This window comes from Neopsephotus bourkii, unplaced genomic scaffold, assembly GCF_033783945.1.
Source record: "Neopsephotus bourkii isolate Nb327-2 ecotype Australia unplaced genomic scaffold, CSIRO-AGI_Nbou_v1 NB_457, whole genome shotgun sequence".
Taxonomy (NCBI): Eukaryota; Metazoa; Chordata; class Aves; order Psittaciformes; family Psittacidae; genus Neopsephotus; species Neopsephotus bourkii.
Genome location: NW_026900959.1, coordinates 1,442,258 through 1,464,745, shown reverse-complemented (window position 1 = coordinate 1,464,745; position 22,488 = coordinate 1,442,258). Strand labels below are relative to the sequence as shown.

The window sequence follows — 22,488 nt, the reverse complement described above, 5'->3', positions numbered from 1 at the left end:
TAGTTCTCTGCAGTTGAATCAGCCAAAAATACAGCTTCTAAACTGGCTCTGAAGAAAGAGCAGGAGCTAAGCTTTGGAAAGGGAGTCTGCGTCTCTCTGGGTAAATGACATCTGATTCACTAAGTCTGTAAAGCAAGGTGTATAAATTCTCGTGGTTTTTAAAATGTATTAACTGTTGTAAAGTTTGTAAATACCTTTTTAAAATAAATGTAGTTTTTATGAGTGAACCAGTAAAAAAAGAGCATACAAAGGTCTTTCATGCAAGGAGTACAGAAGCGCGAGTGGAATTACATCCCAACTGTAAGTTTAGCCTTGGTTTTTAATGTTGCATTACTGTTTTATCCAGAGACCAGTGAGATCAGACACAGCCCATGGCCAGGCATTGTCTGCATCTGGGAAACAAAAGCTGTCATGTCCAAGTTCTCATTGGAGGACACAAAGCAGACCCTCTGCTGCTGAGTCCCCACCACTGGACTGGAACGTGTTCTCTTTTTCATGCAAGCTAGTAATCAACACAACAGTTATCTCCTACTATTAACATGCAACTGCAGAGGATTTATTCACATACAGCAATCTGAGCAAAGTCCATTTGAGGAGAATTGAGGGGTTTGGGAAGAGAATTTTGATAGCTTCGACATTTTATTCTGGCTCTGTTGTTCCCTTTGGCTTCATGGGTTAAGGCTTCTTTTGTCTGGCTTCTTCCATCAGACTTTCCTGTAGACACACACATCATATACTTCTTTTAAAGAGAAGAAATGACTTCAATAATGGAGTTTTAAGGCTTGGTGAGATGCTCAAATGCTCATGGTCTACATGGGAGGAGGATTAGAATGACATAAACCTGACCCGACGGAATCTCTCTGCCACCTGCCCCGGGATCTGATCACCCAGTATAATGTAACTGACACTTATAATGGCCCTTTTCATCCCAAAGTGCATGACCAACTTTACATCTGTTGGTGAGTCCCGCACCGCAGCAGTTCTTGGAGTGTAACCCAGCAGCTGTTGAACACCACACATTGACAGCAGCTCAGGGCAACCAGCATGAACCTGAACAAAACAACGCCTCTGTGAGCTTGAGCAGTTGGCCAAGAGAGCAGAGACAAGAAAGCAAAAGCATCACAGGGTCATTACGGAGTGGCACAGTTGCCCTGTTACCATTCTCTGTGTAGCTTAGTGCTGTTTGAGTGGAAACTGTGTTCCTGTGTCACATCCTGCTGGATCTGGTCTCCTATCTGTTTGTTTCTGTATGTTCTTGCCTCAGAGTCAAAAGCCTGAGGTGTTTTGGATGGATGCCCTGGCTGGACATGTTCTGGTTTGCCCTGATGTGCCTTAGCTAGGTGTATTCTTGTTTGTGCTCACTACCAGCTTCTCCAGGAAATGATGAAGATAACTGGAAGTGTTTTTCCACAGGGTGGACCGTTTCCAGACACCTCCCCTTTCATTGCACAAGATTCCTGTAGCAACTCCAGGAATGTGTTACATTGGAAAAGCTGCATCTGGAAAAAGCTTTACTTTGTTTTCAGTGTCATTAAGCAGCTAGAAATAAGAAGGCCGCATAGTTCAGGCTGTGCTACAGGAATAAGACATGCAAACTAAGGGTTTGATGCTGAGGTTTAGGAGCTTTTGTATTGATGTGCAAGATTAGCAGTGGTTTCTGAGCAAGCCTAAGAGCTAAGTTGGAAGAGGAATCCTAGAATGGTTTGGGTTGGAAGGGGCCTTAAAGCTCATCCAGTTCCAACCCATGCCACAGGCAGGGACACCTTCCACTAGAGCAGCTTGCTCCAAGCCCTGTCCAGCCTATATGTTCCGTTTTATGTTCAGGACAAATAGGATTAAAGATGACCTAAAAAGTACTTCATTTTTAGGTAGTTCCTGCATGCAAATCCAGTGGCAGCCTGGCTCTGCCCTGCCTGCAGCACTGGTACTCAATTCATGAGCCTTCACTGGGGCCAGCTTCCTCAGTGAAAGCTGCAGTGCGTGCTTGGAACTTCTGCTCTTGGCTTCACAAGTGAAGTAGAGATTGAGAGTTTCAACTTCTAGGACAGCTCAGAGACACTTCCCAGGAAGTGGTGACCATCTGGCCCCATCAAGGTGTTGCTGTATTAAAGAGCACATTTTGGCTTGAGAGTGTTCTTTCTGTGGCAGTCAGCTTGGATGCAAAGTCTCTGCTGTCATGGCATTAGAGCATCTAATGGAAAATCCATTTCCCAGCCTAGGGACCTTGGGAGCAGCAGCTTCCATATGGCTTGATCCTTCAGCTGGCAAAGTGTGCCTTTTGAAGTTAAGCATCTGTGAATGCTGCATAGATTTATATTAAGGTGGAATGTGTTTGACTTGGTTTTGATTTAGTGGGTAATGACATTGCTACACAGGAGCATAAGGATAACATAGCCCTGTCCTAGGGCTGAGCGACTTGAGGCTGATGCAGACACTGGGGCAGAGCCAGCATTGCCACATGTGAACTGAACTTAACGCCTCTTACTCCCCCAGCCTCTTTTCTCTTCTTTCCATGTGCATTCCCAGCCTGCACCCATCCCCTGATTTTCCCATAGGGATGAAGTTACCTCCGTTACTCACCACGGCTTCCTTCAGAGCGCGGAGCCTGGACCGCTGGTACGAGCCCGGGCATTCCGTCCTCTGCACTTCCCCGAGTTTTTCCATGTCACTTGCAATCTGGAGTGGGAAGTGACACAGCCTTGAGAAAGGGGCTTTATTTCTGCTGAAGCAGCGCTGCCCTGGTACAGGGGAAGAGGAAACTGTTCCACTGAACAGTTTCCATTCAGCTCTTCCCAGGTGCCACAGCCAGCTTAAAATCAGGATGCTGGGACTGCCATTACAAGGGACTACATAGGAAGTACCAGAAAGGATGGGAAAGTCACTGGGGGACAGAACCTTCCACATCAGCTTTGTCATCCAGCTGCTTACCCTCTAATTCATTGCCCTGTGACAGCCACCCCCTGTTGCATCTCTGGATGAATGTTGTCTGAAACAGCCCATCAGAGGCTGAAAGTAGGGAGAGGATGAAACCAGGTTTAACCTGGAATTCAGGCTCCATCATCTCTCCTTTGGAGCAGCCTGCCCAGGCCTCTCCATCTTCCTGTAAGGCTTCCAAGTGTCATCTTACCCCAGCAGTTACTTTCCAGCTACTACTTTAAAAAGATGTGTGTGTGTATATATGTATGTATAGATAGATAAATATATAGACATAATGATACATAGATGTAATATGTAGACATGATACATAGATACATAGACATGATATAATGATACATAGATATATAGACATATATACAGTGAAGCTATGTCACCTCTTCTTTGCTTGCATCTTTTCCAGACCAGGGATCTTAGCTAAAGCCACAGGGTGTTGTACAGTCTAGAACCCACCTCCTGAAATGATCCCATCATGTTTTCCGCGCTCCGCTTTCCTCCTGGTTGCAGCCCATAAGACCAGTGTTGAGCCGAGCAGATCTCCACAGTCAGGACAAGCAGGAGGATGCTGACAGAGATCTTCCTGGACTTCTCCATCCTGTGAGAGAACACAACATCTTTCTGACCATAACAACATCCCAGCTCCATTTTGATCTTATAGAATTAGGGAGATGCTGCAGTTCTGGATCTCTGTACCCCGGTGGCATCGTGCTGATGTGGGAGCTGGCTTTTTGAGCTTCTCCAAGTGTGGATTAGCTCCTTATAGAGAGATTTAATAGCTGAAAAATCTGTATGAGGATCTACAGTAGGATTTTTGATCCCCCTTTCAGAGCTTCCAGAATGTCTGGACCTCAAAGGTTCCATGGAAGTCCCTGTGGAGGTTGCACAGATGCATTAAGTTTAGCCGGTTTCTGTTCTATTACCCCTGCTCCTTACAAAGTGCTGTTTGCAGTCCCTTCTAACCAAGTTCCTTCTAATACTAGCATCTGCAAGCACTGAACAGGTAAGAAAGAACACGGCACGCTGTTCAGTCACGTTACCTGCTTGCTGAGAGAGGTTGCAGAGGAACTCCACCTCTCCTCCGTTTGAAAGCGCCCTGTGAGTGTTCTTGTCCTCTCAGGTTTTATACACAACCATCCCAAGGCCAAACCCTTCACAGCAGGTGACTTTACCTAATTCTGTCTCCCAGGCTGCAATTTTGTTCTTAAAAGTGCTGTAATGCAGCGGGAGTAAAGCACATAATTGGAACACTCCTGTGCAGCTATTAAATTCAGCTGGTTTCTCAAAGAGCAATAAAAGTAACAGCTTTTCTTTAAGAAGCTATACAGCTGCCATTCAAATCCAGCTGATTGCTGCTGCCCCATGGAAAATGCACCATCTTTTCTTGCAGTGAGTTCTAATTTGTAAGTAAAAGTTTTGGGGTGAAGTTGGAAGTTGTTGAGGATGTCTGGAAATGGGTGAGGAATTCGGCTTAGTCCGTCCCTGTGTATCAGGCATGATGGAAACAGTTCTGCCATGCTTAAACAAGAGCCTGGGCTTGCACGTGTGCACAGAGCTCCTTCAGCTCCAACCCCTGCCATGGGCAGGGACCCCTTCCACTGGAGCAGCTTGCTCCAACCCCTGTGTCCAACCTGGCCTTGAGCACTGCCAGGGATGGGGCAGCCACAGCTTCTCTGGGCACCCTGTGCCAGCGCCTCAGCACCCTCACAGGGAAGAGCTTCTGCCTAAGAGCTCAGCTCAGTCTCCCCTCGGGCAGGTTCAAGCCATTCCCCATGGCCTGACCCTACAGGCCCTTATGTAAAGCCCCTTTCCAGGTTTCTTGTCACCCCTTTAGATGTTCCAAGGTCCTGTGTGTGTGTTTAAGGATGCACACTCTTCAGTCCTGCGAGTGTTTGCACTGTATGAAGGACTCAGTAGCTGTTTGCAGGCAGGAGTTAAATTCAACAATTTTGCCTGCAGAAATGTATTTTTTGCCTGCAGAAATGTATTCTTTTTACCCACCTGGCAGCTATTTTACTTGCTCTGCATTGTTTTATGCAGAATTGAATCTCTCTTGCTCAGTGCTCTTCAAACATCCTCTCTGCCTGCTCCCGTGACCTCTCTGACATTAATGGATTCAAAGTCATTTAAAAAGTAAATAATTTCAGGAGGATTTAGTGATTAGCAAAGAGTAATTCTTCCTGCTCTAATGCTCCTCCTACTCACAGCAAGAGTGGCCAACGTTTAACTTCAGCTGATAAACTGATCAAGCTGTGAAAATAGTTGGTTTCAGTAGGAGAAACATCACCCCTGCGTAGGCACATGGCTTTAGAAGGGAGGTTTTCCTGTAACTCCTTTCTTCCCTGATGAGCCTCCCCAAACTTAAGGTTATTTCAATGCAAATGGAAGATTTGTTCATCCTGAGGGATGACATTTAAAGAGAGAAGGGGGCTGCTTAGCCCAGTAATTGCACCTCTTATTAACCCACCACTTTAACTCTGTCTAATGATGGCCTGGCCTTAGCATCTTTCTACAGTCGTGTTTCTCCACAGGTTTCTGTTCTAGCTCCAGAGCTGACCTACCAAAGAGTGGTAGGAAGGGCACGTAATTGTGGTGTTAGTGAGCTGCTGCACATCTCTCAAATGCTAAGCCATAGCTATTAACTTCCATTAAGGAGCTGGGAGGTTAAAGAACACGTTACAGCTGGTTTTATTTGCCCACCAATACCTTTAAGGGCCAGTACAATGGAAAGCAGTAAACCTCTCTGATTTTGGCAGCATTCCTAGCGTGAAGATGTGTACTGGAGGTGAGAAGCTGAAGAGAAGACTGGATTTTCCCCCGTTCTCAAGGTGCTCTACAGCATGCACTTACACAGATGTGCTGCATTTCTACTGTTGTGCCATAGTTTATAGTGAGCACTTTCCAGACCAAAATCAAGGACAGGGTATTTTAATGTGCTTTATCACTTCCCTGTGAAGTTGAGCTGCTGGTGCTGTGTGATGGTCATCTCCAAGTGTTCTAAATGGTGCATGTACCTGTGTGTGCACCATTTCTGACTCCAGCTATTTCAGTAACCAAGTATGAAGGGTGGGATCAAAGGAAAGCTGAGAAGCGTTGCAGATGAATGACAAGTTAAAACTCCAATTGACTGCAGAAGTAAAGACACCTAAACCACAGACAGCTCATAAAGTGCATGCTAAGTGTGGATGACTCCCAGTTTACAAGAAGACAACCCAGACACTTCTACATTTCACACTTTTATTAATGCATTTTAAATTAGGCTGGAACCTGCATATTCTGAATAGGCCACCGTGGCCTATTCATACAGCTTTGTCATAGCAAAAGAGGTACCTTCAATTCAGCTGTGAATGAATGATGCCACATGCTGTGATTATTCCAAACACAGTGCATCAGTGGAAGTTCAAATATAGTTTATACACAGTGATTATGAAAATATAGATTTTTTTCCATACAATATTTTACTTCTGCTAACTACAAAATATGATAAAGAAAAATAATTCATTTATTTCTCTAGCCCTAGGAATCTTCTACTGCAACAGACACATCACTCTCGATGAAAGCGATGAGGTGGGAGACAGGACTCCAAACTCACGCTGAAATATTCCTCTTGAGCCTATAGCTGTATTTCACCACAGATTTGGTGGTGTCCTGGAGCCAGATCAAGAGGTCTGGGAATCTTGAGGAAGGAAAATCCCAATTCTGACCCACAGAACACTGGGATTTTGAGTCCCAGAAGTTCATGTCATATGCCTGAGTCAACCCAACTTGAAAATAAGGGAGAATCCAGCAATTCTCCCCCAACAAATCATATGCTGGTCCTGAACTAATCTTTCTAGATCAATGGCAAAGCAGCATTTTCACAACAACTACTGAGACAAGAAGAATTCTGCTAAGAGGACAGGAAATCTGCACTGCAAGTAAAAGACAACCCACCAAAGTGACAAGCTACTGCCAACAGTGTCACATTCTGTAAGTTTTAGGATACATTGGTTCTTAATTCCCAGTAGTAGCTGTATTTGCTTAGATTCAAGGTTAGTTTTAACTTTGGGGTGTTTTAGGCAAGCATCTGAGGTAAGAGTTCTTGATGCACCTTCTTTTTTTTGGTATAGTTTCTTCATGTGCTTTTTGATTGTGTATAAAATAAACGTGTTAGATGAGACCTAGATTGACACTACAGTGGAAACAGCTTATTAAATGAAGTGCACCACCACTTAAAGAGATGCTGTGAGGCTTTCTGCACTGCAGAAGTCACACAGTTCCCTATTTGCTCACAGGTAAAGCAGTTGTGGAAAGGGTACTTTGCCCTACACAAGATGCTTTTAAAGCCACATTAAGCATGCCCAAAGTGGAACACTTAAGATCTGGCTGGGAGAAGGGTTATGCCCATGCTTTCAAGGATTCAGTGTACAGGAGGATTTGCATAGTACATTAAGGGGAAACTGGTGCTATATATTCATATACTGGAGTAACAATGGAGGATGGAGCAAGTGCTGTGGCCACAATGCTTGTCTCTACTTTGGTGACAGTATTGTATTTTCCTATGTACATTTAGTTCCCCACAAAGAATGAAAACTCTACAGGTACTCCACTTTGCAGCGGTTAGGACATCTGAAAGCGAGAGAATTCTTCTTACCAGCTGTGACTGATAGTGCAATTTCACACTAATTCAGAAAGGATTAAAGAAGACACCCAATTTCTGAGCAGGGGGTGTTTGAGTTGCTGCGTAGGCAGATCCCTGCAGTGGAAGCAGCTTCCCCTGCACAGTTTAGAAGATGATAAAGCTGTTCTATACCTGCATTCAAACTACTACAAGGCAATATGACAGTGATGACAGTTAACTACTGTTTTCACCCCAGAAGAGTACCTGAAAACATCCTGTGGACATTGTCTAAACCACGTGTCATTTGAACACACTGCATGAATGAAGACAGTAACTGTAAATACACTAGCCTAACTGTAAACCTGAACTTTGTTGCTACTATACATGAATAACATTTTCTATTCATATTGCAGCTACAGATTTAATAAATAGAATTGCATATATTGTGCTTTATAAATTAAAATGCATTCCAAAGTGAGGCAATGCTAAACAATGAATCTATTCAACTCTCCCCCCCAAACCAGCCCATCTCCTCACTCTGTTCATAAAGGTAGAAACAGACACTTTCTGTTTCTATCTTTTAAACAAACCCTCCCTCCCCCAAAAGTGATCAAAGAAGAGTTTACTTAGGCACTACTGCAAATGTAAGTTGTCTAATAATCATCACTTCTAACTTAATAAGGGGAGGAGGTGAAGAAAGTCACAACAGAGGTTTTGATTCCTTCCTCTTCGGCATATTCTCTTCCCTATCTGACGCTCTGAGACATGTGCAAAGGTGTCAGCATCTCTTCAAAGATAGCTCCTTTTACATTAGATCCCCTCAAGTTAGCTTCTTGTAGATCACAACCTGACAGATCACAGTTCTAAAGGGTAGAAGGAAGAGCAATGTTAATTGAATATACCCAGAACTTAGTTCAAAACTTTACATTTCCACAGAAACCACATCTACCTCCAAACACTTCAGTGCAAACGTCTCCTCCATCTCTCATGTTTAGAGTTTCATTTACTTCTTGTGACAAGGGCCTTCCCACAGCAGCAGCTGGAGTTATTTTTAATGGTGTTAAGACTTAAACTCTTCGTATCAAATTCTCTTCCAGACATTACCAATGCTTGCTGAACACTACCAGGGAGAAGCTGCCTCCTGCAGTCCCACCAAACACTACTCTGAATACTTCTCTAGGACTCAAGGAAGAACAGCCACGTACAGAGCTTGTGGAGTCAGCTAGTTTGTCTTTCTAACTGTGACAGCAGTGCATCACATGCCACCAGTCAGGTAAGATTCCATCACTACTTTACAAATGGTGGTCCTGGATCAAAAAAGTCCCCCACAAACCCAAGCAACTGAGTTTCTCTGAAGTTCTTCACTGATGGCATGATCTCCATGCATCACTTCTGAGATGAGACAAGCCATTCCTGTGGCTTTAGGGTGCTGGCAAATCCAAGGCATTACTCACCTGACAAAGTGAGGCTAGACTGAGAATGCTTACATCATCTATAGCTCACTAAGCCTGAAAAAAGGCCTGTTCACTCTAAGTGGTTAGAAGCTAGAGACCTCAGCCAAAAGCCAGCAATTGCCCCAATTTTATCAGTTGACTGCTTAGTGTATTAATGAATCATAACTCACTTCCAGATCAGTTCCTGCCAAAGTTGCTCCTCTAAGATTACAGTTCTTTAGTTTTGCATTTTTCAGCGTTGCAACTCTTAGATTAATTCCTGTCATTTGACTGCCTTCCATGTCCACACCTTTCAGGTTGGCACCTAAAACACACACAGAGTAGTTCTATGAGGAGAAACAGTCAGAATCACAGCAGCTCCAGAACAATGCTTCCTCAGAACCATGTAAATTGATAGAGATCAAGACAGAACTTGGAATTTAATGATTATGGTCACACAGTCCTGTATTTGTGGCCCTGTTTCATGAAGACATGGATTGCACAAATCAGAGCAAACCTTTCACATGCCATGTAGCTTTACAAACACATGGTTCGGTTTCCACAAAACCTCCTTACCTTCCAAATTAGCTTTAAGGCCTGATGGATCTTCAAAATTGCACCCTTTTAGAGATGCTCCTTCTGCATTGGAACACAGCATTTTCACCCCTTGAAGGTTTGCACACTGGTAGAGAGACACGTCAGTGAGATTGGTAAAAGCTCAAAGATGAATAGTACCAAGAATGAGCAGAGAAGAGTTTTCATTTCTGTTTTGGAAGTGAATCCTATTAAAGCACAATAGCCTTGTTATTGTGAGGAAGTGCAAGAACTTGCTATACAGTTACTTCTCTATCATCAAGAAGGTAGATAGTTATCACTCAGTGCCCTTTTTCCCCCTTTTTTACCTAAGAGCATCAAAAAGCTTGTGATCTAACTAGAAAATACTGAAGAACTACATGTTTTACACTTATCTGCTTGCTCCAATTCCTCTTCCCTTAAAGTAAAGGACAGCCTGGACTTTCCAAGACACAGCAGCTCTTACATCAAGCACTGATCCGGAGAGGTCAGCTCTCTCAAGATTGGCACAGCACAGGTTGGCGTGCGCCAGGTTGCACCGGCTCAGGTTTGCCATCTTGAAGTTGATGTATCGAAGGTCGAGACGTGAGAGATCTGCTCCACTGAAATTGAGACCCTGAGAACAAAACAAGAAACCCCAGAATGATGCTGCAGGGTACTTCCCCACCAAACATCAACACTACAGAGCAAGACAGAGTCCGCATCTTCCTACCTGACAGCGCAGCTCGGACTTGGTTGGGGTTGCCAGCAAGAACCGGACAAACTCCTTGCGAGATATAGGAGAATGATCCTCAGCTGGCTGTGAATTCTGTTGAGAGAGTTGTTTAAAAGCTAATATAGATAGAACTAACATTGTATATTGCCTGGGAGGATAGGGCACGTGCAGTTGTGTATTAAAGAAAACAAATTACCTTAATAGCTATTTCTAGATGTTCAATTAGTGAATCGATACCAAAAAACCTGGCTTCTTCCAAAACACCTACCAAAACAAAGCAGCATTTGTTATGCACAGGGAGGTGTTAAACAAGACAGCACTCTTCTTCCCTCACTGGAGAAAGCCACACTAAGAACATGCCAAAAAGTTTGAGTTAATCCATCTTTACTGGTGGAGAAGCATCCATTCACCTGACTCTCCCTACTTGTAACACCTTTTACACATTTTAGCTACACTAACAAAGAAGAATAAATAGATCACTTGAAGTTTAAGGAGTCTCAAAGAAAAGCATAAACTCATCACAATGACAACCAAAACATTACAATAGATGGAACTGGACAGAGGAAAAGTGAGCTTGCTTTCAGCTAAAAGGAAAAAATAACTCAGAAAGGATGTTTCCAATACCAGTATTAGGTTAAAGACATCAAAGCCAGGTATTAATCCATTAGAGAGAATTTTTCATGTTGTCAAGAGAAATCAGTTTAAGCAGTCTATCTTCATTAAACCAAGCATGAGGAGTTGCAATGCTTGAGAATAAATTCACCAAAGAAATATCCCAAACGCTTAGATGAGCATACAAAAGTCCCACTCATTTTACCACCTTTACCTGAGGGCAAAGTTTAACTTCCAAAGAGTAATAATTTAGGAGATGTCATACGGGTAATACCTACCTAGCAAATTAATGCCATCATTTACAATGAGCTGTCCGTGACGCAAATAGTTCAAAATTGGCTCAAAATACTCTGGACTGCGGTCAATTAGGAATGCTCCTCTATGATCTTGCTTATTTCCCCAAGCATCTGTTTCCACAACATATATATAATTAAATTTGATGTAGTAATAGAAGAGCATTTGCTTCAGTTTCAGAACTTTATTACCAAAGGGGACTGGATTATGAAACATTCCATTTGAAAGGGTGTTTCTTAGAGAATAGGAAGGAAGAGAGGAGTGTGAGGGGGCAAATCACCTTCAAATGAACTTGCTCCTCCTGCTATAAAGAACTAAAATGTTTTATCACATACGTAAGAATTTTTGCTCAAATCAAAGCAGAATTAAGATGTTAGTCTGTCCCCATTTCCTAAAGGCTCTTGTGCAGTGTTTGCTCATTGATTTCGTTGACAAAAGTGAGCAAGATGCAACAAAAGATGAAAACTTAAAATCAAAGATCCCAAAATATTAACTATGGATGGAAATTGTATTTCCAGTTTGGGAGATAAGCTCCATGGGCAATGGAGAAATAAATATTTGGAAAAGTTTATATGTTCTGCTATGATACTTCATACTTCTGATATTTTAAATTACGAACAAGAGTCTCAACTTGATAGTGCCTTTGGCCTACTTTGCTAATTTGTTCCTTAACAAATAAAGCTTATTTCAATATACTAACCTTTATCTTTAAACATGTGGGCCAACATACTGTCAGGCTCTTTGTTAACCAAAGTGCTCCTAGAAAACAAAGGCAGCACAATTTGAGTGAATGTTTTGCTCACAAGACAAACCTGGGGGTTCGTGTGTATTTTCTGCCCTTGACAGGTTGAAGGCAATACTGGTGTGTGATACACATTCCCAACAGCTACCATGCTGCTAACTCATACAGTGGGGTAGCAAAATACGTTTCTGCCCTGACGTATCATATTTTAAATACAAAGCAGTTGGTTAACTGAAATATTCCAAGGCTAAATCCAGGCCTGTTCAGCCTTTGCACCAGTTTTACTTCATATGTAAAACTAAATACAAAAACCAGAGAAAGCATCAGAAGTCGAAGACCTCCAACTCCATGCTGTTATTTTCTAGCTCTTTTGCAAGAGCACCTGAAGCCTCACCAACTGTTATAACCTATTCAAGTCCTTTAAGAACAAACCCAACGAGCTGCAGTTTTACCGTGTAGTGGTGAAGTATCGGCCTCCAACATTGAGTGTTAACCAGTCCGTGTGGGACCCTGTCAGTCCTTCGTGAGGTCTCCCATCAGTCTGAGGATCTACACAGAGGAGAAAGTCATTCTTAGAGAAATGGTTTCATTTCTGAATGCTCCATATGGTAAGAAAACCACCAGAAAATAAACATTTAGATTTACATTCAAGCAAAACCAAACCTCTTTCCATTAAAGAAAAGGTTAAGAGAGTAAGAATTAGAGACTTACCAATGAATGGTTCCCCTTCACAGACAAACAGAACATCATCATCCCTGAGAGAGGAAGAGGAAAAATAAGATTACTCATAATTTCTTCTTCATTTCCCTCACAGTGGGAACCTCTCCTGATTTGTTTCAGGTCAATGATAATCAGTTGCCATTATTTAGAGCTTCAGTATCTGATTTCCTTCTCTATTTTGCAGGTTCCAGTGGACTGTAATGTGACTGACGTTACTGGAGATGTTATCTGAACCAACCAGGTAGGCATCACTTCTGTTACTCAACCAGCTCAGTTTTACAAAACAGTTTTTTTTTCTCCCTGCTTTGGGAGTATTTATTCTACAAGGCCCAGGCAATGCTGGAGTTTGTCTCCTTTTTGGAAAACCCTCACCCAAGTGCAGACTACAACACTGGGATTTTCCTGGTACACACAGCACACCACGAACCAACGCAGGGGGATGCTAAAAGGCATAAAATGCAGCTTCAATCAGTATCGAGTTCTGATTCATCAAAGCAGAAATGCTTTGAAGTTCAAAAGCCAGTATTATGTTCCCTTGAGGCATGAAAGCACTTTTGGGCTTACTGCCTGGGAATGATACTATCTGGTTTTAAGGAAAGCACTGGTTATTGAGTAAGGCCAGAGGATGAATAGGCCAGTGAGTCTCTTAAGCCATACCCGTGATTTGACTTCCATTGGCTAAGCCTTACCTAATCAAAGCGATATCATCAATGAGTCCACCTTTTCCATTGTAAACACTGGTCGCTTTTATTCCAAGCTTATTACTAGCCACAGACAGCAAATCTGATAAAGTCCCATACACAGCCACAACCTGTGGAAGAGAGAAGTAGCTGCAGGCTCTGTTCAGACTGGTTACCAGGTTCTCAATACCTTCTTACAGAGGGAGGGAGATCATGTAAAGATCTTTACTACTAAAACGAAACAGACCAACTTTGATGTTAGAAGCAGACCTGTACACCTCTGACCACAAGTCAAGGCACTTGAGGAGGCAGTGAGGGAATGAGTCGTGGGACTAGATGATGATTCAGTTATTTATTTCTCTGAAGAAATACTGCTATTTGCACTAAGCCCCTCCAGAATGTATTTCCCTCTCTAAAACCAAAGGTTAATCTACAGTCCCATTAACTGTCTTCACTCCAGACATGGCTGGGAAGACCTGGATACCAGGGGTAGCACTTAGTAGAACCACAGGGCCTTTTCCTATGCTGGTAGTGCCTAGAAACATCACTAGTTTCCCTCTTGAGACAGTACTTCATAGATTTTAAACACACAGAGGGTTTAAGCAGGATTATTTGCTGGCTCTCCAGCAACATTAGTCTGACGTGGCAGAGGCCTGACATCCTGCAAGATGAAGACTTTCCTTAGGGTCTGATGTAGTAACTTTTGTTTGGGGAAGAATATATTGCAGTGTAATGAGAATATACTGCAGTATATCCAACTGAACTCTCATATTTACCAGACATACATAAAACCACCCAGAAAGGTAGGACATCCTGCACTATCTGAAAGGACAGGCTGCAAGGACAGCAAGCAAAAGCCCATAATAAGAAACTAAAGGTCTATTCTTCAATAGCTTTGTGTCTTATCATATAATCAGAATCTCAGAAGCAAAGAAAGCTTTAATGTGGGCACATTACTGCACCTCACTGGGGGGTTGGAACTGGATGGTCTCAAGGTCCTTTCCGACCCAAACCATTCCAGGTTTCCCTAAGGAAGCGGTGTAAAAGCGGGAGCGGAGCCATGCACGCAGGTAACACACTGCACACCGAAGAAAAGTCATCTTTCCTTCTGCTTCCAACAGCGACATTTGGGGGACCGTCACCATTCCCATCGCTTCCCACCCTTCCCCAGGACGGGCGTGGCGGGACCCGCACCCCCAACGTGACAGCGACCCGGCGGTGGCTTCAACCGCGGCCCCAGGGGTGCGGCGGCCCCCGATCCCCTCAGGCGGGCAGGGGCCGGGGCTCCCAGGGCCAGCACCCGCAGGCCGCGGGGCCCTTCAGGGTGGCCCTGAGGGGGCGGCTGAGGGCCTCTCCTCACGGCGCGGGGGTCCCGCCACGGGCACCGGCGCCGGAAGGGAGAAGGGACCCACGCCGGAAGCGGGCGGGGGCTCGGGCGGGGGCTCGCGCGGGACCCCCCCCCATCCCCGCCCCTCACCTTCCCGTTCCGGGGGCTGCCGTTAACGAACAGCGTGACCCGCCTCATGCTGCTGCTGCGGCGGCGGCTGCCCCGCTCCTCCTGCCGAACCCGGAAGGCAGCGGCCGCTGACCGACATGAGCGCGGCCAATGGCGGCCGCGCCGCCCCGAGCGTGGTGCCCAATAGCGAACGCGCACCGAGGGAGAGGCGGGTGGCCGGGGAAACGCCCCTCGCGGCGGGCTGCATCCAATCAAGGGAGGAGTAGAGTCCCTCATTTGCATGAAGCTTGAGGTGCGGCGGAGTCGCCCCTGATTTGTCGCGCGATGTCACGTGGGCGCGGATCGTTGGCGATTTGAAAGTGATGATTTGGCGCTTCGCTAACGGTTGTGATCCCTCCGCGAGTCAAGGGGCAAAGAGTCCCCCTGTCCCTGGGAGCCCTATCGGGGACAGGGGAGGAGGCGGCGCGGGTCTGCCTCTCCTCACGGCCCGCTCTCATTCTGTGCACCTTTATCCGTGGTAGGCGGGGAGTGCAAGGGGGAAGAGGATGAGAGGGGCAAAGGCGCGGAGGGATACGCGGTAGTGCGGTTCGGTTTGAACTCCTGAGGCGGGACCGAGCCGGTGGCTGAGGGGAACCGCTGGGGCAGGCGTGAGGGGGGTCGCGGTAAGGTGGGGTGAGCCGGGCCGAAGGTGAATGTGAAGGAGGAGGAAGTGGAGGTGGGGAGCACTGGTGAGGGGATATAAAGGAGTGGGGAGCGCTGGGAGGGTACCTGAGGGGTCTTGAGGAGCGAGCGGTGCGCGCTTGGGGGGCGCTGAGGGAGTTGTGGGCCCTGAGGTAATGGGGGTGAGCCCGCACAGGGAGGTTCTCCCTGGCGCAGGCACGTCTCCTTGGTACAACCGGGTAGAGGAAGGCACCGATTTCTTAGCGTGGGCTTAAAGCAAGTTGTGCACGGAGTATTTAATGGTGTAATTGTTGCACCAAGTGCGGAAAAAGGCGCAGAGTGGAACCCAAGTTTCTGTGGAACCAAACCTTCAAACTGACGTTGAGTTCTACATGCTTGACTTAAAATCCGAGGAGCTACGTGCAGAAAATCTTAGCGTTCTCAGTGTTCTGCTTCCTACTAAACTGCTAATACTTATTGCAACACTTACAGCAAAACGATCACAGTGTGATTATAGATTATATCATGGTTTGGGCTGGAAGGGACCTTGAGTTCATCTCGTTCCAAACCCTTGCCATGGGCAGGGACACCTCACACATACTTTGTGCTTAACACACTTTATACTAACATGAAATTGATGAGGAGTGGACAGGTAGTGTGAAGCACTTCTGCTGTGCATATTTATAGTGCCTTTTTGGGTCCTTTTCTGTAGAACTGCCTGGAGATAAGGCTCTCCCTTCCCCCCCCCGTTAAACACTTGGTTGGAGGTGAAAACCTAGATTGAGTAGAAGTTTGAGAATGGTGGCTAACTCTTGCTCTTACTCTAGACCTATTAAAATATCTTCTTTTTCTTTTAGCTAGGTACATGTAATTACGGGAGAGCAAAGGCTGGCTGAATGCTCCCTAGAAAACATCACTAAGAATGCGCGGGCGACCTAAGAAAGTAAATGTTCCCCTGAAAGCTAAAGAAAATGAGAGTGTCTGTTCTGAAGGGAAGGAGGAGGCCGTTTGCACTGATCTCTCAAAAGGCCACAAGATTTGCAAAGTGACTAAATCAAAAGTCATCAAGGCATTCAAGAAGGAGAAAGGCAGTGACCTGAACCAAGCGCAGTTGCAAGAATGCACCCTGAGACACAGCACAGGCCTCGGGAAGGAATTGTGCCACAATAAGGAAGAGGATGGCAGCTGTCAGTATACTTGGAGCTTTTCTGATACACCAACAAGGGATGTGGTCATTGAACCTCCCTTGCCTTTGAACAGCAAGGAAAATTTGTCACAAAGTAGGCCTGTTTCTTTGGGTGGTGAATGCTACTTCACACCTAATAGGAACAAAGCAGAAAAATCTGATTGTGGAACACCAGAGAAACGGGAAAAAAGTGTTGGTTTTGCAGCTGTAACAACTGGTGAATTTGGGATTACTCAAGAAAGCTTCACTACACCATCTCTTGGTAAGGGTGGAGTGCCTAATGACAGTTGTCTTCCTCAGAGGGGTATCTAGGGTTCATCTAGTCCAACCTCATCAAAAGCTTCAGTTCAGGTCAGGTTGTCTGGCTGAGTTGAAATATGCCCAAGGATAGGACTGTGATGTGATGATGTTGCTGTAATTCCCTATTGAATGTTTTTCTGTACGGTTAATGAGGTGTTGGTGAGTTTCACAAGGCAGTAGTAAGACAAATCCTGCAAATACTGGTAGACAGTTCCTTAATTACCAATGGGAAAAGTGAAATACAGCTCCTTGGTTGGTATGTACTTTAGTTAATTGTAGTTAATGTAGTTTAGCTAATCTGGTTTTGCTCAGGAAGGATCTTTGAGCTGAGCAGCTAACTTTAGATGTTTTCATAAACACAAATCACTCTTAAACAAAAATGCCATTTTAAAACTTTAGATATGCTTACTCCAAACAGAATTTTAGTTTTTAATTTTATTTTTTTTTCCTATTTCAGGGAAATCTCCAACTCCATTAAAATTTCGCCGAAGATCAACAATTGGAGTACGGGGGTCACCAGAAAATAACGCCCTTATTCAGTACCTTGCCCAGCAGAGAAGCAACAGGAAAAAAGCAACACAGGTGAGAGTCTTTCTCAAATATCAACATATGCTGGCAGCAAGAGAAGGCAGGTGTCCAGAAGAAGCCAGGAGGAGGAGCTACCATGGCCTGAATTTTATTGACTTCCCTTGGACACCTTATGTTAGAATAGAGGGATGTTAGAGGGTTTGCTTGTGCAGAGTTTGGAGTCTTCTCTCTGTGCCCAGCTTCCTCATATATTTTAACTTGTATGCACTATAACCTGTTTTTGCCATGCTTATTTTTTGACTAAAGTGTTAATAGTTTAAAGTGAAGTAAATGCTAGCATAAGTGTCTTGGTTTATAATGAGATGTTCTTAAAGTAGCGTAGGCTGTCAGAAGCCAAATTATGGATCTGATCTAGAGGGGCAGATTTTCAGGGGCAGTAAAACTTAACAGATCTCTCAGTACAATTCCTTTTTTTTTTTTTTTTTTTTTTTTTTTGCATATTTTTATCACACAGCTCAAATTGAAGCCAGATTAAATACAAGGTTTGATTCTTCTCAGAGTTTCTTTTGTGCCAAGGTACAAATAGAAAGTAATAAGCCCATTTCTCTTGGGGGTAAAACCAAATCATCTTGTGGTTAATTTTGTTTTAGCAGGTTAGTCCTTTAAAATACAAACCTGCCAGGTCGATGAAGGACAAGATAGATGCTTTTCAAGCATCTTTTAAATCAGTACAAGAAGTTGAAGCGGAAACTGGCTCCTCTGGACTGTCACAAGTGAATGCTGCTTCCCAGGGAACAGGCTCTTGTAAGTTGGTTGTATTTGTGGTCAATGATTTATTTAAATGTGAGGTCTGCCTTTAGGCCAAAAAGTACTAAACTACAAACAGTTAACATAAACAGCAAAAGAAATGCTCCTTTGTAAGGTTTGGCACAGGTTTTGTTTGTTTAAACCCATCTTATTTCTTAGTGCATCCTGAATAGTGGTTTCTCAGAATAGCCCCAGAAAAAAACCCAAAACACTTGTGGTTTTTGGGAGCTGTTTTCTTAGGGTTACTTTCTAGATTTATACCCTTTAATGCCTAGTGAAAAGTAAATTAGTGTTTTCACACTTTTTACATGAAACTGAGAATGGTTTTCCTGATGACTGGTTTTAGCTGTGGTAACTGTTATCTCTCTTGATCATGATGTACAGGCTTGTTTAATAACTTTCAAGTACAGTAATTTTAGAAATGCCATTACATTACTGAGGTGTGACATCCTTGTTAGCGACAATAGTAAGTATTGCAAAAGCAAGTCAGGGCAGTACTATGGTTTTACTGTGAGAAAATAATAGTGTGGATGCTTCTACAATGCTACTCTGGTAGCAGGAACTACAATGCTGCTCTGGTATTGGTGGGCCTAGTAACATTTCTATGAAAAGAACGAACTTGCTTTGTTTTAAAGATTTGGTAAAGGTATTTTCTAACTAGAACCTAGAATGCATGTTTTTTCCTTTTTCCTGACTAGAAAGTTACCAAGCTTTTTGAATCTCAACATTCTTTGGGTGAAGAGCCACAAAAAGAGCGTTCACTGAAAAACCTGAAGTTTGTGGTTTGTTGTTTGTTTTTATCTGATGCAGCTCAGAACAAAGTATGTTTTACAGAAGAGCAGAACCTGGATCAGTGCAGTGAAAAGTTCATGTCTGGTGACAATGGAGCTGATCTGAAAGAGAATCCAAGACAAAATTTGACCAGCAGCAGTAAGCCTGATACCGAGATCTTGTCTTCATGCCAGGATGCATCTGTCACTGAGCCTGCTGCTGCTGTTTCAAAGGTACTTTATAGTATAAGTGTGGGCAGAGAACATATATGTGTGTGCGTGTATATATATATATATATATATATATATATATATAATCTTGTAACTTTTTCTCTAGGAAAGGGTTTACGAGCAACACAATCCTATTGAGTCGTTGGAGACTGTTATAACTAAAGATGTCTTAGAAACAGGCCATGGTAAGAGGATTCATCACTATTACAATCTCTGTTATATTCTATTAGAAAGTAAAAATACTTAAAATATTTGCAAGGAAATGTTTCTCAAGCAGTCATTCCATATCTGTCATCTTGTCTACAATTAATAATGCAGTAGAAACCTGACACAGCTTTGACATAAAGGCATAACACTGAAAATAGTGATTTTTTTTTTTTTTCAAGCGCTGCTGTGGAGGAGGCTCAAGTCAAAGTTTAAAACTGAATGCAGAGCTCATTCAGTACAAGTTAGCATTAAACATGCTTTTACTTAAGCACAATTCATAGGAAGGAAATAGCTGTTAGGAAAGGAACTATTTGAAAGGTGGGGTAGGGCCTTGTGGGTGGTGTGTTGGCAGTTTGATTCTGATAGGAAAAGCAAGCTTAAACTGACACACAGGCAGGAGATAATTGTTTGGATTTTCCCTTAGTTTTGCTAGTCAGGCCATTTATAGGGAAAAGCATAGTTCATGCTTGTGAAGGAGAGAGGGATGTTAATGTAGAGTCCCTTTGTGTACATTAGAGCATATGTATTTTCCCCCCAATTTACATTAATGAGAGAGAAATCCTTGTGTAAAATGCCTTTTCCTTCTGTAGGGCTCCCTTTCTACTTTTGTATGGTTTGTAAATTTCTCAAAATATGAAATGTAAATGTAGCACAATAATGGCAGAGATTTGGAAACATGGATTTTTTGTGGTGTTGATGCACAGTCTCTATGGAGATGTGGACACTTATTTCATGTTGCTAATGCTGTAATCTTCTCAATTTTACTTCAGTTTTTAATTGTCATATGTGTCTACTTGCTCTAAAGATTCCAGTTGTGAGCACATCACTAAAGACGTTACAAGTAATGTTATGTCAGATCTAAGCAGAAGGGAAGTCAGCTTTGCAGAAGAGCCCAGCCTGGGAATGTGTGATGAAAGCAAGGCAGCAGTCACACCACAACACTTAGGAAGGGGTTCCCTACCTGAGCACAGAGAGAGCGGCTCCCTCTTGCGATCTGTGCTGAAGAAAATGCTGACCAAGGTGGGTTAACTGACTCACGTGGAGTCCTAAGGATGAACTTCTGCAGTCATCATTGAACTACCAGGAGTTGAATTGTTGAAGATAATTTTTACTAATTAAAATGTATTCTGAAATAATTTAATGCTCTCAGTGGGTATCTGTTTGCTGTTTGGTCATCTTGGAAGCTTTGCTTGAAGTTTTCATGGTAAGATCCGTATTATGTTGTTGAGTTTTATTCATTTAGGAAACAAGTAGGTTTTTGTAAGCACTAAGACTGATTGTTAAATGTTGCTTACAGAAAAAGATATTTTCACTTTTGATTTGCACAAGGACAATATTTTAATTAAATGATGTTGAACAGATGATTGTATTACTTGATTTTGGTAGGAATACTTAAGTGGGATTGACAGAGGAGGAGGTGAATCTCTTGCAGTCTCCAGCTGTGCAGAAACCTTTGAAGCAGTGCAAACAGGTCAGATTCACATTTTGGTTTTTAAATAGATGAAGTACTTTGTGGCATCATAAGGCTTTGCCTCTTTGCTAATTCTGAAGAATGATATGCATTAACCACCACTGAAGTAGCTCAAGTGTGGAGTCCTACTGTGTGAAGGAGAAAATAAGGTGAGCAAGAAAAATAGTGTCTATTAGAAGAAACTCAAAAAATCACTCTGAAACTTGACCTCTAACACCAGAATAGAATCACCTGGTTTTTAAGACATTTCACACTTGACAGCTAGAACTTGCAGAGCAGCCAGTCATTCCTAGTCTTTTTTCTTCATTAATTCTTGATACTGTAGCAAAGCTATACTGAAGGTTCTGGTGGAATCCCCAGAACATGTAAAGGTGGTATTTTGCTGTTTGTTTTGGGTGGTGGTGATTTTTAAGAGAGTGTTAAGACCCATAAATAGCCCTTGAAAAGTCTGCTCTCTGACACTTCCAAGTCCACTAAGCAGCCAGTGTATTTTATTACAGAAACATGGAGCTCCAAAAAGCTAAGGAAGAGAGTCACTTTTGGAAGAGTCCTGAGCCCAGAAATATTTGATGAAGCTTTACCTGCAAATACTCCAGTGCGCAAAGGAGCAACCCCAGTCAGACATCCAGGCCTACAAAGCAACAGACCTTCTGCAAGGCCAAGTCTCCTTGAGGAACCCTTCCCGCAGCTGAACTTTGATTGCAGCAATGTAAGGGTTTTGTTGGAGTCTTGTTTTGTAAGCCATATACCTCGCTTCTTGGTCTCTCTGAATGTTCAGGTTTGGTTTATTTTTTTCCCCAGTCTGCTTCATTTTGAAAAGAAATTGCTAAAATATTACAGTAGAGCCTTCTGGAAGCTTTAGAATGGCATTGAGAACTTTTGCTTTTGGTTTCTGAATTCTAAGTAGCATTTGGGCCTATAGAGCTATGTTTAAAATTGAGTACTGGTAGCACATGAAATGTTTTTCACTTTGCTAATTCATATACTTTTGATGCTGTCTTTTGATAACTGTATTTCTTTTTGCCATATATGGCAAATGAGCTGTCATGTTCTTTAAGGAAAAAAGTAAAATCATTTGTTTGTTCCAAGCACTGATACAAAAGCTGTTTTTCAGTATATATCTGGTATATTGCTAAAATTAACTTTCCTTTTTTTTAAAGGAGTGTGTTGAGCCTCTTCAAGAGTCACTGGAGGGTTCTTTTGCTGCAGAAGACCTTTTACCTGTTGAAACTGCAGAAGGTAACCCCACCTTGTTTTTTTTGTCATTAGAGATTACATCTTTCTGTCTCTGAAAACTGAGATATGGCACAAGGGTTGGGTTGGTTTTTTTTTCATATAAAGCGATCTATTTCAATTGTGCTAAAATGGAAATGCTCTTGCTTTCTTCTAGTGGTGTTTGCAGGAGCTGCAGTGTTTAGGTGTTCATTTGGTTAACTGGACTTTACTTGACTTTGTATACTTCTCTGAAAGTGACTGATCTAATTAGATTTAGCGCTTTAAATACTTTTCTTACTATCTTGATTGTGGTAATTTTGGAGGTTTTAAAAGCAAGACAATGACAGAAAGTTGAAG

General features: G+C 43.1%; 3 protein-coding genes across 4 annotated transcripts in view; 1 reads left to right on the top strand and 2 right to left on the bottom strand.

Annotated features, from left to right (window-relative positions):
* Positions 1-42: 42 nt before the first annotated feature.
* Positions 43-3,616, bottom strand: GNRH1 (gonadotropin releasing hormone 1). Its single transcript, XM_061349736.1, has 3 exons — positions 3,388-3,616; positions 2,581-2,676; positions 43-714 (listed from the first exon to the last, which is right to left on the bottom strand). The coding sequence occupies exons 1-3, from the start codon at positions 3,577-3,579 to the stop codon at positions 676-678; spliced, it is 327 nt and encodes a 108-aa protein (XP_061205720.1). The 5' UTR covers positions 3,580-3,616; the 3' UTR covers positions 43-675.
* Positions 3,617-6,157: 2,541 nt separating this feature from the next.
* Positions 6,158-14,937, bottom strand: KCTD9 (potassium channel tetramerization domain containing 9). 2 transcript variants are annotated; one of them, XM_061349733.1, is made up of 12 exons: positions 14,778-14,937; positions 13,310-13,431; positions 12,612-12,655; positions 12,353-12,449; positions 11,859-11,917; positions 11,143-11,271; positions 10,449-10,516; positions 10,250-10,345; positions 10,004-10,153; positions 9,541-9,646; positions 9,156-9,289; positions 6,158-8,394 (listed from the first exon to the last, which is right to left on the bottom strand). In XM_061349733.1, the coding sequence occupies exons 1-12, from the start codon at positions 14,823-14,825 to the stop codon at positions 8,278-8,280; spliced, it is 1,170 nt and encodes a 389-aa protein (XP_061205717.1). In that variant the 5' UTR covers positions 14,826-14,937; the 3' UTR covers positions 6,158-8,277. The 2 variants fall into 2 exon arrangements, with proteins under 2 accessions (XP_061205717.1, XP_061205718.1); XM_061349734.1 differs by lacking the exon at positions 11,143-11,271.
* Positions 14,938-15,279: 342 nt separating this feature from the next.
* CDCA2 (cell division cycle associated 2) overlaps positions 15,280-22,488 on the top strand; it is a 251,906-nt gene continuing 244,697 nt past the window's right edge. The window contains exons 1-10 of the mRNA XM_061349735.1: positions 15,280-15,375; positions 16,274-16,864; positions 17,360-17,490; positions 18,081-18,234; positions 19,048-19,241; positions 19,345-19,423; positions 20,251-20,465; positions 20,832-20,916; positions 21,402-21,625; positions 22,077-22,155. Of these exons, the coding sequence (XP_061205719.1) occupies positions 16,339-16,864; positions 17,360-17,490; positions 18,081-18,234; positions 19,048-19,241; positions 19,345-19,423; positions 20,251-20,465; positions 20,832-20,916; positions 21,402-21,625; positions 22,077-22,155 (1,687 nt within the window). The 5' untranslated portion in view covers positions 15,280-15,375; positions 16,274-16,338. The remainder of the gene's footprint in view (positions 15,376-16,273; positions 16,865-17,359; positions 17,491-18,080; positions 18,235-19,047; positions 19,242-19,344; positions 19,424-20,250; positions 20,466-20,831; positions 20,917-21,401; positions 21,626-22,076; positions 22,156-22,488) is intronic.